Raw genomic sequence first — 12913 nt, forward strand, 5'->3', positions numbered from 1 at the left:
AAGTTAGAGCCATTGTCGTTCCATTGAAATAACACCAGGTGGGTTGGCTCAGCCTGTCATCCTTCCAAGGTCGACAAAATGAGTACCAGCTTACAGGTAACAGGGGCACTGCATCAGCGGCACAACTGCACTTTAAGAAATTATGCAACCAGCAGCCATAGGCTGCATACGAAATGCCAACAAAACATTGTATTTATCATTTTTGAAATTTTGAAATCTTTCCAAAGTAAAAGGTCCAGTTTCCTCCAGCTGCTTCTCCAAGCTTTGTCTATCTTGCCCCACAATAAATCTGGTTGCTCTACACTGAACCCCTACAATTGGGATTCAGTATAGAGCAGCCAATGATGTCCACCTTCAAATACAGCGACCAAAAGTGAACCATATAATTGAGAGGAGGTCTCAGTAAATTACTGTGTAACATGAGCACCACATCCATGATTTCTTCATTATGGCCCCCTGCCAATACAACCTAAGATCCGATTTGGTTTTCCTATTGCTGGCTGCCACTGCAGTGACCCATTGTATTTTGTAAGTATAACTTCATTATGCACTTTATCTACAACTACCCGTATATCTGTGGAACACGCATCAAAACTGCCACATCTATTATGTAGTCCATATTTTTTGCCCATGCCCATACTTGGAGGTGTGTTCCCTTGGTATGCTCTCCTTGGCTATTGTCAGCTTCTTCTTTCCCCCACCTCCACTTGATACGTTAAGTTGTATCATTGAGGAGCAAAACAACAAAGGATGAGGTGGTTTCAACTGACAAAATGGAGAAATGGAACAAGCAGATCGTCGGTCTACAGGTATGCAAATGTCACCTGAAAGTAAAGACTTTATGGTGGGTGAGACCTTCATTGGAAATGGGGAATGGCAGTGGGCTGCAACCTTGATGCGGTGGAAGGAGTAACATTGTACAAACCAAAGTGATTCTACAGGCTGGAAAAGAGGGACAATGGAGATCAAATGCAGGTGAGATCCAAGCCTGGACTTTGAAAGATTATTAAGTACATGGTTGGTGGATGAGTGCATTTGCTTTTGCAGAGCTGGGGGTTAGCAGATGGATGAAAAGAGCAGAGGTAGCAATACTGGAGGAGCGACTACAAAAGATTCAAAGACGACCAATCTGCCCACATTGAAAATCAGTCTTGAGAGGTGATGCCATTGATTTTTGGAGCGTTGTCCTCGACTGGCAGGAATATTTCTAAGGAAGAATGATTGATTGCAGAAGTGCATTGTTGTTTTTGTCTGGTGGTTCTTGTAAAGGGAAATTTGGAGGATATGTGACCTGTCCATAGATTTTTATATATATATATATATATATATATATATATATATATATATATATATATATATATATATATATATATATATTTATATTGAACACTCAAAATGGAACCTGTACATAAATTGCATGCAAACCAAAAACAATGGTAGACATCAACATACTTTTTCTTGAAGTTCAAGGACAGTAGACAAAGGTGTGGTACTTTAATCTAGGTTCTCCATACGAGCCAGGGCTTCTGATGGGAACACTGAAAAACCCAACCATGTTCTGGATATTGGAGCAGATTTTGATTTATATGAAGTCTTGTCTGCAATGCAGCTGCTGTCACTGGTGATGTGGAACTGAGTTGTTTGCAAGAAGATAAAGCAGTTTTTTTTTGTAAAGAAGTAGGTCATTCATGAAAACAAAGACAATTGGGTTCAAGATGCTATTGTGAGCGTTTGAGCTTCTCGAGGTGGAGCAATTGATAAAGAGCCATCCAGAACTGCACACTTTGTGTGAATGGTGGAACTTGGCCATCCAGGCATGAAGACAACCTTGTGATACAGGCATAGCTCTATAAGGTCCACTCTGACCTTCCATTTCAGGGCTTCCATCCATTGTCAGGAGAAGCAACATGGGCAAAGTTGTATATGCCAATGCAGATCGGTGAATCGACGGTTGGAGACCAGGAATGACTTGATGTCAGCAGCAATTGTGAATTCCATTGCTTTACCGGTCTGTAGTTGGGTATACTGTATTTGTGTTTTCATCCTCCTTGTGGATGGAGGTGATTTTTGCCAGCCAAGCAGGTGGGAAGGGGCTCAAAGTGATGGAGCTGCTGAAAAGGACAGACAGGAGATTCCAATTTGGTGGGATATGTTTTGTGATCAAGGGTACTGCTGCCAGCCAGCTGCCAAGAAATCTCAAGGCCATCCTGAAACGTGTTCACCTTCTCAGGTGGGAAATCTCAGTGTTCAACTTGCATTGGTTAATATAGGGTTAGGGAAGTTTGAGTTGGGTATGCACATTTTGGAAACAAATGCTAAGTTCAAACATTGTGCCTTGTTAAAAAGCAGAAACACTGGGTTTTGTACATACTTTACAAAGGAGATCCTGCTTCTCTACAACGCCAGAAGAACCTCTTTTCAACGTGTAATTTACTTAGCGTCTCCTCCAGACCTGTTTGTGTGGACAATAGACAGGACAGCATGTGGTACACAGGATCCACATTGGCTTTCCTCGGGCAAATCTTTTATTGGATGCAGAGGAGACAAGATGATTGACCAATGTTTTGAGGGCAGTTGCAGATGTGAAGCTTGTATGAAATGTGCCTTGACAGTTCTGACTACATTCAATGAAATTGCATCTTTTAATTGAATAAGAGGAGCCAAGTGGAGCAGAAAAGGTTGGTAGGAAAGTGTCATTACCAAAAGCAAATGGAGATTATCCATTTGACGATCCAATCGCATTCTTCTTGCCAGTTCTTCAAGATGGCTGTACCCTATTCATATTCATCGCCTGTTTTTAAATCTCATTTATTTGTTTTCCCCCTCCTCCATTGTTTTTTCCAAGTTGTCTTGTTTGTCCCTACCTGCCCAATTGATTCTCACCTTTCCAATCTTTCACCCTGTTGTAGTTTTTGTCTCCACTGATTGCAGTGATCCTCTTGTTCGCCTCTTCTGTGAACTTGTACTTCTTTAACAGTTTATTCATTTTGAAGGCAATGCTGCCACCATAAAATCAATTATTTGATTATTAATAAAATATTTTATCATCCTCTTTAAGACTTAAGGGAAGTTATATGGGATGGTGATCCATCAATGGCCTTTAATTTGATTACAGATGAAACTTGCAATTTATATTTTCAAGGTGTCACCATCCCAGAATGTCGAGATTCCTTGAACAAGAGGTATTGAGATTGTAGTATTTTAGAGGTCTACATTAAGGTTGTAATTACTCTGCTTGTATTGATTCCTAGGTTGGATTAAGGCTCCACACCCAATCAATACCAAGAGTTTTTGTAATCGATACTCGGTCAATTGTCAACTTGGTTTCAAGATGCGGCAATCGACACAGCCTGATTCAATCTCCGTCATTCATTGGGAGTCGGTGTCAGGTATTTTATGGAGTTTTTATTTGATATCCATTCATTTTAAACCCGTCAGTTGCAATTGTGGTTTGCAAGACCAGTTGGACTTGTCTTTACCCCTCAACGCTTGGAGACCCTCGAATACACATCCCAGTCGCCCCTCGGTTATCTGTCGAGACGTTGCAGCGTCGTCGCCATTGGGAAAATTGAACATCACGTGAAGTGTTGAACGATGAACTTTAAATTCCATACTTCTGCTTTTGTTTTTTTTTGTTTTGTTTAAAAACAAAACAAAAACTTTTGTTATATATGAGCAGCACACTGAGTAGATCTTCAACAATCTTTTGATATTCTCTTTGATACTTGTTGCTGGCATTCGCTGTTTTCCCAACCTGCAAAAGAAAACTGCCTTGAGCCACCATGTACAGTACATGTTTGAAGTCGAGCCAAAGTTGAAACGGTGCAGAAAATGTAATTGACAAAATGTAAGTTTGTGCGTTTTCTCTTAAAGAAATAAACGAATCCACCTTGTCCTTGGGGTGGTAATACTGTGCCGAAGTTCCCATCATGGAGTAGTGTCCCTGAAAACTGGCAGGTTGGTTCCCCACTTATTTGAAGATTGCTTTGTCCACCTTTTACAAACTCTCTTTCACAGTTGGGAAGAGCATGTTAGTAATGAATTCACTTTCACCCGTTGTGCAAGCCAAAGGTGACATTCCAGGCAGAAAGCATTGGGGGGGGGGGGGGGGGAAGTCGAATGAATCACCAGAATCCAAATGAAGTGCTGTACATGAAAAGGTCGCTGCTCTAAATCGGCCTTGTTTCAATGATCCAGTTGTTAAATAAAAAAAATGTTGATACTTGGTCTTTGCAAGCACTTTGGTTCCTTGACACACAACACTCCAGCTACACACAGAACGGCATCTTGCACATGTTGGAGAGGAACCGACGTCTCAAACCACGGCCAGAACGCTTCCAGTGTTGCAGGGACCACTTCGACGTCATAGTAACGTGCGAAGAGCGTGTTTACGACCAGGTGGTGGAAGGTAGGGATTTTGCTGTTCTTCGCCGGTTGCTATTGGTTACTGCTCACCTGTTTACATTTGTGGGACAATGCCAGCTTGTCCCCATGGTATTATTTTAGACCGTCATTGGACACAACTGAGCGTTTGCAAGTTCTTGTTCAAAAAAACAAACAAACTGTTGCTCGGTTATAAATGGGAGGCGAAAGCAATCGAACTTGTTTTGTTTTTGGAAGAGGCGAGAGCGGGATGAGGTTAATTTGAAACCAGTCGCGTCACAATCGGCCTCTGTTAACATGTGACGCGAATGGAACGAGTCGGAATGCAGCGCAACGTGCAATGTGCATTCGGGTTTTGCTTCTCGTTTATAGCTGTGGCCTGTTCAAACATTCTGCAAAATTTGTTTTTAAAAAAAAAAAAAATTTCAGAATGCCGTGTGAAAGTTTTGCAACATTGTTTTGAGGAAGACCAAATTGCTGGAGTGGTCGTCACGAGGCAATAATTTCTTGTCGATGCATCATATGGTGACGGTTGCTTGAAACGTTTAGGTTTTGCAGTTAATAACACATATTTTGTGCTTTGAGCACCAATAAAATATATAATAAACTTTTAAGAACGATTCTGAACCATTTTGGTAAGCATCATGAAAACTCTGTGTGCGAGCGCGTTTTAAGCAACTGCTTGTCTGCCAACACACATTAACCCAGAGACGAGTCCATGAACTGCTGTTCTCGGTTTCAAATTAATTTACGTATTCAGTCGTGAGAGTGCCAAGGTTTAACGAGGAGGTGTTTGGTGCAAATGCAGATTTTTTTTAATGTATTTATTTATTTTACCTTACTGGACTCAATTGATCAGCATATCATGAAAATTCCACCACCTCAGTTTGTCCAGTTCAGCACTAATTCCAACCAATAATCCAGGAGTTTTCAAATTTAATTGAACAGTTCATGTTGTCAGTTTGCATAGTTAATAAGTGGATGGCTCGCTGGGAGGAACGGGGACTGGCGCTAGATTTGAACCTTGAGCAGACACCGCTGTGCAGCAAGTTCCTTGTATCCTCCATTATCCACCATGGATTGGGTTAAAAAAAAAAAACAACAAAAAATTAAATCACTTATCGTATCACTATTTTGTTTGATCATTCCAGCTCTTTCTTTTGAAGCGGCAGTAAAAGCTAAGCTTTACAAGATGCTGCAGTATGTGTGACTCCCTGAGATGACTGTGTGTGCGTCTCCTCCATCCATCAGAGCTCCACGCGCGGGATGAGGTCACGTTCCAATCCGTACATGTGATCAATGCGGACATCCTGGATAATCATGAAGATGCAACGCTGGGAGCCTTCCTCATCTGTGAAATCTGCCAATGTGTACGTGAAATGTTACCTGGTTCATAATTCTCAACTCGGTTTGGGCTTTAAAAAAAATTTATTTTGTAATTTAAATGAGAATTTGTACATAATTCCAGGCTTAAGCTCTTTTTAACTTGGCATGATTACACTATCCTTGTGTGACGTCTTCTGGGGGATTCATTGATTTCCATGGCATGCTTTTAAGCACCTCGTTCCAGACCATTAATTCAATTGACCAAAATGTCCCTCTCTCCTCCAGATACAGCATATGGACGACGTTGATGATGAAATGGATGAGCTGTTGCAGGACTTTGAGGATCACTGTGGAAAACCCCTCTTGCACACCGTTTGCTTCTACTAAAAGCACGACGGTGCCACATTCGAGGACCACTCTACGTGCCTTGGGCCACTGACCCCTACTTCAGGACTTGCACTTGAACCTCTCAATTTTGATCAGCATCACCCGAATCAACCTGCTTTACGAGCATTGGCATACTGAGACCTGCACGAGTGTTATTCTCACTTCTGCCATCATGTACAGAACTTTTGTAAATATAAATCTAGAATTATCTTTTTTGCAAAGTTATAACTTATTTACTGTTTTTTTAAAATTTGTTTGTTTGTTTGTTTTTTTTTGGTTGAAGTTTTGTGCTATTCCAATGGAGCCATCAACAACTGGAACTGTCGAATGGAGATGTTTGACTTTTAGGTATTTATTTCAATTTGCTCCCAGACACTTGCAGTTCACACCAACTGCCGTGCAAGTGTTTTGAAAGTTTACAATCATCTTTCATCTTGAGTTATTTCAATGGGCAGAGTGAGATCAGTAATTAGGCGGTCTCAGATAATCCACTTCTCACTTTGTACACTCCCATTCCCCCCTTGGCCCTCATCTTCGCACAAGTACTCCACACGGTGACTGGTTGTTTTGAGAACGTGACTTGGTCTCTTCAGACATTACCACGAAAGATTGTGTTCCTTTTGGAATATTTTTGTTGTTTAATTAATTGCTTTGTGTATATTTAACATCATCACAAGTAAAATGGCAGTGTAAAAATTTGTTTGTCTGTTTTTTCATTGAGCACAGGTCTGCAGATGTTTGGGCAATTTTTGCGCAAACATAGCAGCAAACGCTATTTTCTGTTGGATCTATTTATTTATGTAGTTGTGATGGTGTCGCAGTTCCCCCTGTAGATTTGAGCAGGAATTTGTGATTTGTTCATGGTGCTGACGATAGCTCGCATATTCTTCATGAAGGACGCCGTGGGATATTTAACGGAGACAGACTGAACGCCCAGTTTAACGTCCATCCAAGGAACAGCAGGCACATTGATGAAACACGGGATGATGGTTTATACTTGTATTGGTTCGGGATTCAAAGGCAGGCCAAACAGCTGAGGTGAGTGTGCATACCTCAGAGCGAGTTGTGTTTCTGGGCTGTAGTTTTAACAGCATTTTATAAAATTGCCTTGTAATGTGCATGTGCAAACAATTTGTACACCAGAAAGGGAAATTTGAAAGCTTTGAGGCAATGCTCTCTGCCTTGAGAAAAAGGTGTGATAAGTGAAATGTATCATAACACGTCTGCACACTTACATGCTGGGCATTGTCCCAAATTAGCTGAATATACTGGTGGGTGGGACTACTCCAATCAACAACTTTCCTGTGTATGGATGGGAGATAATTTGAGGAGATGAATAGCAAGAATTAAATTCAACATTCAACATGAAGATGTGAAAGGTGTGAGGCAGGAGCGCCAGCCCAAAGTGTAGAAAAGCACCCCATGAAGCTGTGGATGAAGGTTGTGTATATTGTTATAAGTTCAGATTTGCAAAGGAACAAAACCTGGCGATGATGGAAGATGCCCATTTGGCAGCTGACCTTGGAGGGCAACTCTGATATGTGATTTGCACAAGAGAGATTGTGGCTGATTTTGAGGATTGAATGTTTGAGGGAATTTATATTTTTGAGTAGTTTGTCAAAGTATATCGGAGGGTTTGCTGGACAGCCATTTTGGAGAATTAGAGTGGGAGATTTGTTTGGGTTGAAAGGCATCGTAAGTGTTGGGTCAGCTCATGAGTCTTTCAAGGTCTGCAGAGAGGGAAGACTACTTGAAGGACGAGATGCTATGACAGAGGGTGTAGTCTCCAGTGAAAAGGAGAGTTTTGAGGGAATCAGAAAGATAGTTGATGAAGATGAGGAAAAGGACGCGGCCCAAAATACTCCCTTGTGGCATTCCAGCCTTGACGGAGAGGAGGTGAGACTTCCTTGAGAGCCAAGTGCTGACGAACAGTGGAGGAAAGTCAGCAAACTTTAAGGAGGTGGTGTTTAATGTTATAAGCGGAGAAGTGTGAAGATCAAGATGAGGTGACAAATGTGTCATTGTCAAGACATGTTCAGAGATGGCCCTTGTCCCTTGCCTGAGATTGCGGGCCATCATTCATTTGTGGGAGATCATCAGCAGCAATTCCAGGGTCGAGTGACCGAGTCGAAAATCCAACTGATGATTGGGAATCGGGCCATTTTGAAGAAAAGGAAGGATTATTGATGTCAAATGTGATAGATTCCATGACTGCTCACAATTGAAACTGAACTAATGGGCCTGTAATTCGGAAGAGCTGTTTGTTTTTTTATCCGTTTTGTGTAATGCAGTGATGTTGGCTCGCTTTCAGGTAGATGGGAGATGACATCGGGCAAATAATAGGTTGAACAACAGAAAGAGGATGCACAAGAGGGGCAGAGAAGGTTTTTCGGACGCGTACACTGATGCTGTCTCGGTACGTCATAATTAATCAGTCAAGGATTGCCAGAAACTTATTTTCCTTCTCAGGGGAGAAAAAAAACAGTTCATTACAGATGCATTATTCACAAAGGACCCATGGCTCAGACATCTGGGTATTCTGCTGGCATTCCTGAAAGCCTGGTGTTGGCTTTGTGGTTGGGGTGGCTTGCTTGGGATCCTCGGGTCCTGAATTAACACCAGGGGTGGTTGACTCAGCCTGTCATCCTTCTGAGGTCGGTGAAATGAACACCAGTGTACCGGTAATAGGGGCACTGGATCAGCAGCATTGCCATATCGCAAACCAATGATGCAACCAGCAGCCTCAAGGCTGCACATGAGAGCGTGAGAGGCATTCCTGAGTTGCAGTGTGCTCAAAGCAAGGCTTTAATATAGAGCTCGATGGAGTACGACGGCTGTAGCAGCTGAGACCTGAATTCTACCAAAGTTCCTTCGAATGACTCCAATGCACTATTTGGTCTTTCATTTGATTGGGATGGCCACCTCCAACTTCGGTTTTTACTTTTACGTGGAAACGGAGAATTATCCTAAATGGGTGCATGATCACCCCTGCCAATGCACTCTTGGACCACTGGACAGAATAACTTTAAAACTGGATGTCATCACTAAAAATATCGTTTGGTTATCCCAATCCTTTAAGGTAAAGGTTAACCTTTTCGAAAGAGCTCAAGGAAAGGGCTAAGTTAGCAAATGTGAAACCATGAAGAGCATGTGTGTAAGATCAGCGCAGAGCTCCATCATATTATTGTACAACAGGAGGTGCTGTAGTGGAGAGTTGCAACAAGTGACTTCCTGGAGTGACGTCATGCGATGGTGGAAGGCCTGGTTGTTTTTAGTGCTGTCTTCGTGATTGTTCATCTCACTCTGAGGGGGTTGCAAGACTATCGCAATGCCTCTGTCTGTCTGTCTGTAGCAGTGAGTCTGTCTGCCTGTGCGTGTCCATGTCTCTATGTTTTTGCTTTAATTTCATTTTTTTTCTTTGCCACTGCTTGTCCGATCGATGCAAAACTTTAAACATCGGATGAACTCCCCAAGGAGCATCCATCCATCCATCCATTGGGACCACACTCTGTGCAGAGCGTTGGTGCTGCCTAAGCAGTCTCCTTTGCCATGGAGAATATTGTATTGATAACTCTGACATTGGTCACCTGGTATGGCAGCCATATTGGATTAAAGGGGAAAAATTGGATATCTTAAACTGCTCAATGAAAGAAATGAAGTTGGCATATGTCATCAACTTCCCATGGAGTACACAGGGTGACAACATATCATTGAAGTGGAAGGCCTGATCCCAGCCATAATTGGTTGAATCGAAATCCATATGTGAAAAACTTTAAACTTCATCTATCTGCACAAGGATCCGAAGCGAGTGAATTTAAATTAAATTTATGAAGTCATCGGTCACGTGGTCTGGCGAACATATTGGATTGAAAATAAAAATGTTAAAAAAAGGTTTTTTTTTCAGGAACCGCTCAACAGATCAATACGAAATGTCATATATTGTTGCAGAAATGGCCCTTAGTGTGTTACCAAATATAGGATTAGCCCAGATCCCCCATTAAATGCATGTTTAGCCAGGTTGTTTGGTAAATGGACGTTACATTGTGTCGGGAGGTGTAGGAGGCTGTTTATTGTTCGTACAGTGGTAGTGGACCGAGAGGTTCTTCTTCTTCCTTCCTCTCTCCGGACAATAGTCCCCGCCCAGCGCTCTGAGGGGGAGTGGCCTAGAGAAGGAAGTGAAACTGAAAGGAGGACGGTGGTGAAACTGAGCGCCAAGGTGGCGCGATCAGCTGAATAGAACTGGCTGTGTGTGAGTCAGCAGTCGGCTTTGAGGTGAGCAGGGCTGGAAAGGAGAAGTAAAACTGAAGGGAAAAACGGCAGTCGGCAGTGAGGCGAGAGGGAAACTGAGCGTGCCGAGTCTGCCATTTTGGCAGTGGGAGAGGCCGCCTGCACGTCGAGTCGGGCGATCGACTTTGTGGAGGAGTGGTTTTGGCCGGCGGTGCCTCCTCGGCCACGGACCCAGCCTGCAGAGTCCAACACCTCAATTTGGCCTGGTCTGGTGAACAGGCCAGGCCTGGACTTGTATACTGGACCTTGTGAGAAACCAGCTGAAACCCACCATCGATCTGACGGTCTTGTGCCGTCGACATTACGCGGGGTCAGAACGCGCTAAAGCTGTGTGTGCAAGCGGTGCCGGGAGAAGAAAAAAGACGACGCCATTTTGTCACGCGGCGTGTTTGAGCTTGGGTGCTCAAATCCGTAGACATTGGCTTGTCACGAGCTATGTTCGTGCCTCCGACACTTTTTCTCTCGTCCATGAAGTATCACCAAGTACTCTGTGTCTTGTCTGCATGCTGTCCATGACTTGTCTGCATGTTGTCTAAGTTTTATCTCGTTAGGGTCCCCTTTGAAACCCGTAATCCGTAGCTCCCTAGTTAAGAACGGGTTATAGATTAATTATAACATTGTCATGAATGCTTTGCTTGTGTCGTGTTCCCCGATTTGTCCCCAATAAATCTGGCTGATTCGTATGCAGTTGCCAATTTGAATTAATTCATACCGCGCCGAGGAACGATCCGCTCGATTTGGATATAAAACCAAAATGGTTACAGGCTGGCGGAATTCGCTCGGTCTCTGACAAAACCAGTCTGTAACCGGGGTCTATTTCCCCAACTGGTAAGGTCCAGGGGTACGTTGGTATCGCGATTCGAGGCGCGTGACCCGAGGCCTGTGCCGAACCAGCCGGTGTTATAACCCCGGAGACGGCGGTGGTTAAGTGATGCCGAATATTCAACATTTGGCTGTCGAGAGTAGGGTGTGAAAACCCAAATTGACTACGGATTGGAGCCGACTTGGGTGGCATTCGAACCCCCCCTCCCCCCCACCGTGAATCTCTAACAATATGATGGACTGGTGATAGGGAATATAGTTTGAAAACATTTTCATATTCATCGTCATTAATGCAATTTAGCGTTAACGTGCACAAAGGTTGTCGTTAAATATCTTGATAATCAATAAAGCCACGGATAATGGCAATGTATGTGACATAACAGGGTGTAAGGATGACACAGGTACAGTACGTGGGCCATAAGAGTACAGTATTCAGTTAACAATTGTATTTTTCTTTAGAATGACCATGAAAGGTGACTATGCGCTCTACCGAGTGCAGTTCTAGTTACCTCCACCACCAGAGGTGAAGGCGGTTATGTTTTCACCCCTTTCTGTCTGTTTGTTTGTTTGTTTGTTTGTTTGTGTGCAAGATATCTCAAAAAGTTGTGGACGGATTCGGACGAAACTTGGTGGACACGTTGGGTGTGTGGCCAGGACGAATTGATTCAATTTTGGTGAAGATTCGAATTATTATCTTTAATTTCTTAAGTGATTCTTCACCTTCACCAATGAGTTCGAGAGAAACCAGGTATTTCCCCCCTCATAGTGGGCTTGAGCTCCTGACAGCACAACAGTCTGTACAGTACCATTACAATGTGAGCATTTTGACCAATCTAGTTTTTTTTGCTTGTTTCCAATCCTGTTCGCGACTACACCAGTCTATAAAGTTTGTACTACAACATTTGTAAATCAGTCGTAGAACATCCACAGATATATTGTTGCGGTTCTCTGAACTGCATGCATCCAACAGATAGTGGTCCCAAGACAGTTATTCCATTAATATACGTGTAGATAGTCCCTTTCCTTTTGTCTAGCGGGACAACAGGGGCATGCGTTGCGATGGTTTCATAGCTAGGTTTGCTTACATCTTGCAAGGCGATTCATGGCGCGGGGTTCGGTGTGGGCGATTCGTATCATGTCGTGAGGTCGGAACGGGACATCCTTGCGGCGTAGGATCATCTTGCCGGAAATAGAATGTTAGTTTCCGGCCATCGCGAGCGGGCTACGCAGGGGGTAGGGGCCAATCAGAGCGCCCGATTCGGGGGACGTCACCGAGTTTCGGGGTGGCCCCCCGCCCCGCAAAGTGGGGCCTATAAAGGTCGGAGCAGGTCCCTTCGCTCTCTCTCTGCTGCCCTGCCGCTCAAACTGGACCTTGACTCCACCTTCTGTCATAATCACTGGGTTCCTCCTCCTCCTCTTCTCCGCCCACACGACGCTGACTCCACCCTCCCAACTCAAGCCCCTCCTTCACGCCCACGGTCTCGACACGAGCTGCCTGAAGCGAGAGATGACGCGCCCGCTGTCTGGCGGGGTACCGCGCCACGGAGCACTCCCCCCAAACGTATTGGTGGCGCGTTCGGGTACCGCGTATCAGTTATACAAAGGTACCGAGAGTCCGTAGCCTCAACTCCTCTCCTGTCTTGCCTCAATCCCTCTTCATTGGGGTGTGTGTGTGTGTGTGTGTGTGTGTGTGTGTGTGTGTGTGTGT

General features: G+C 43.8%; 1 protein-coding gene across 1 annotated transcript in view; it reads left to right on the forward strand.

The window, feature by feature from the left end:
• Positions 1-6792, forward strand: part of LOC147018772 (RNA polymerase II subunit A C-terminal domain phosphatase SSU72-like) — a 76449-nt gene extending 69657 nt beyond the window's left edge. Inside the window, exons 3-5 of the mRNA XM_085898818.1 lie at positions 4269-4408; positions 5635-5753; positions 5995-6792. Coding sequence (XP_085754944.1) covers positions 4269-4408; positions 5635-5753; positions 5995-6096 — 361 coding nt within the window. The 3' untranslated portion in view covers positions 6097-6792. The remainder of the gene's footprint in view (positions 1-4268; positions 4409-5634; positions 5754-5994) is intronic.
• Positions 6793-12913: the final 6121 nt, after the last annotated feature.

This window comes from Eptatretus burgeri, chromosome 10 (genome assembly GCF_056783735.1).
Source record: "Eptatretus burgeri isolate ZD-2024b chromosome 10, Ebu_testis_v1, whole genome shotgun sequence".
In the NCBI taxonomy this organism is placed as follows: domain Eukaryota; kingdom Metazoa; phylum Chordata; class Myxini; order Myxiniformes; family Myxinidae; genus Eptatretus; species Eptatretus burgeri.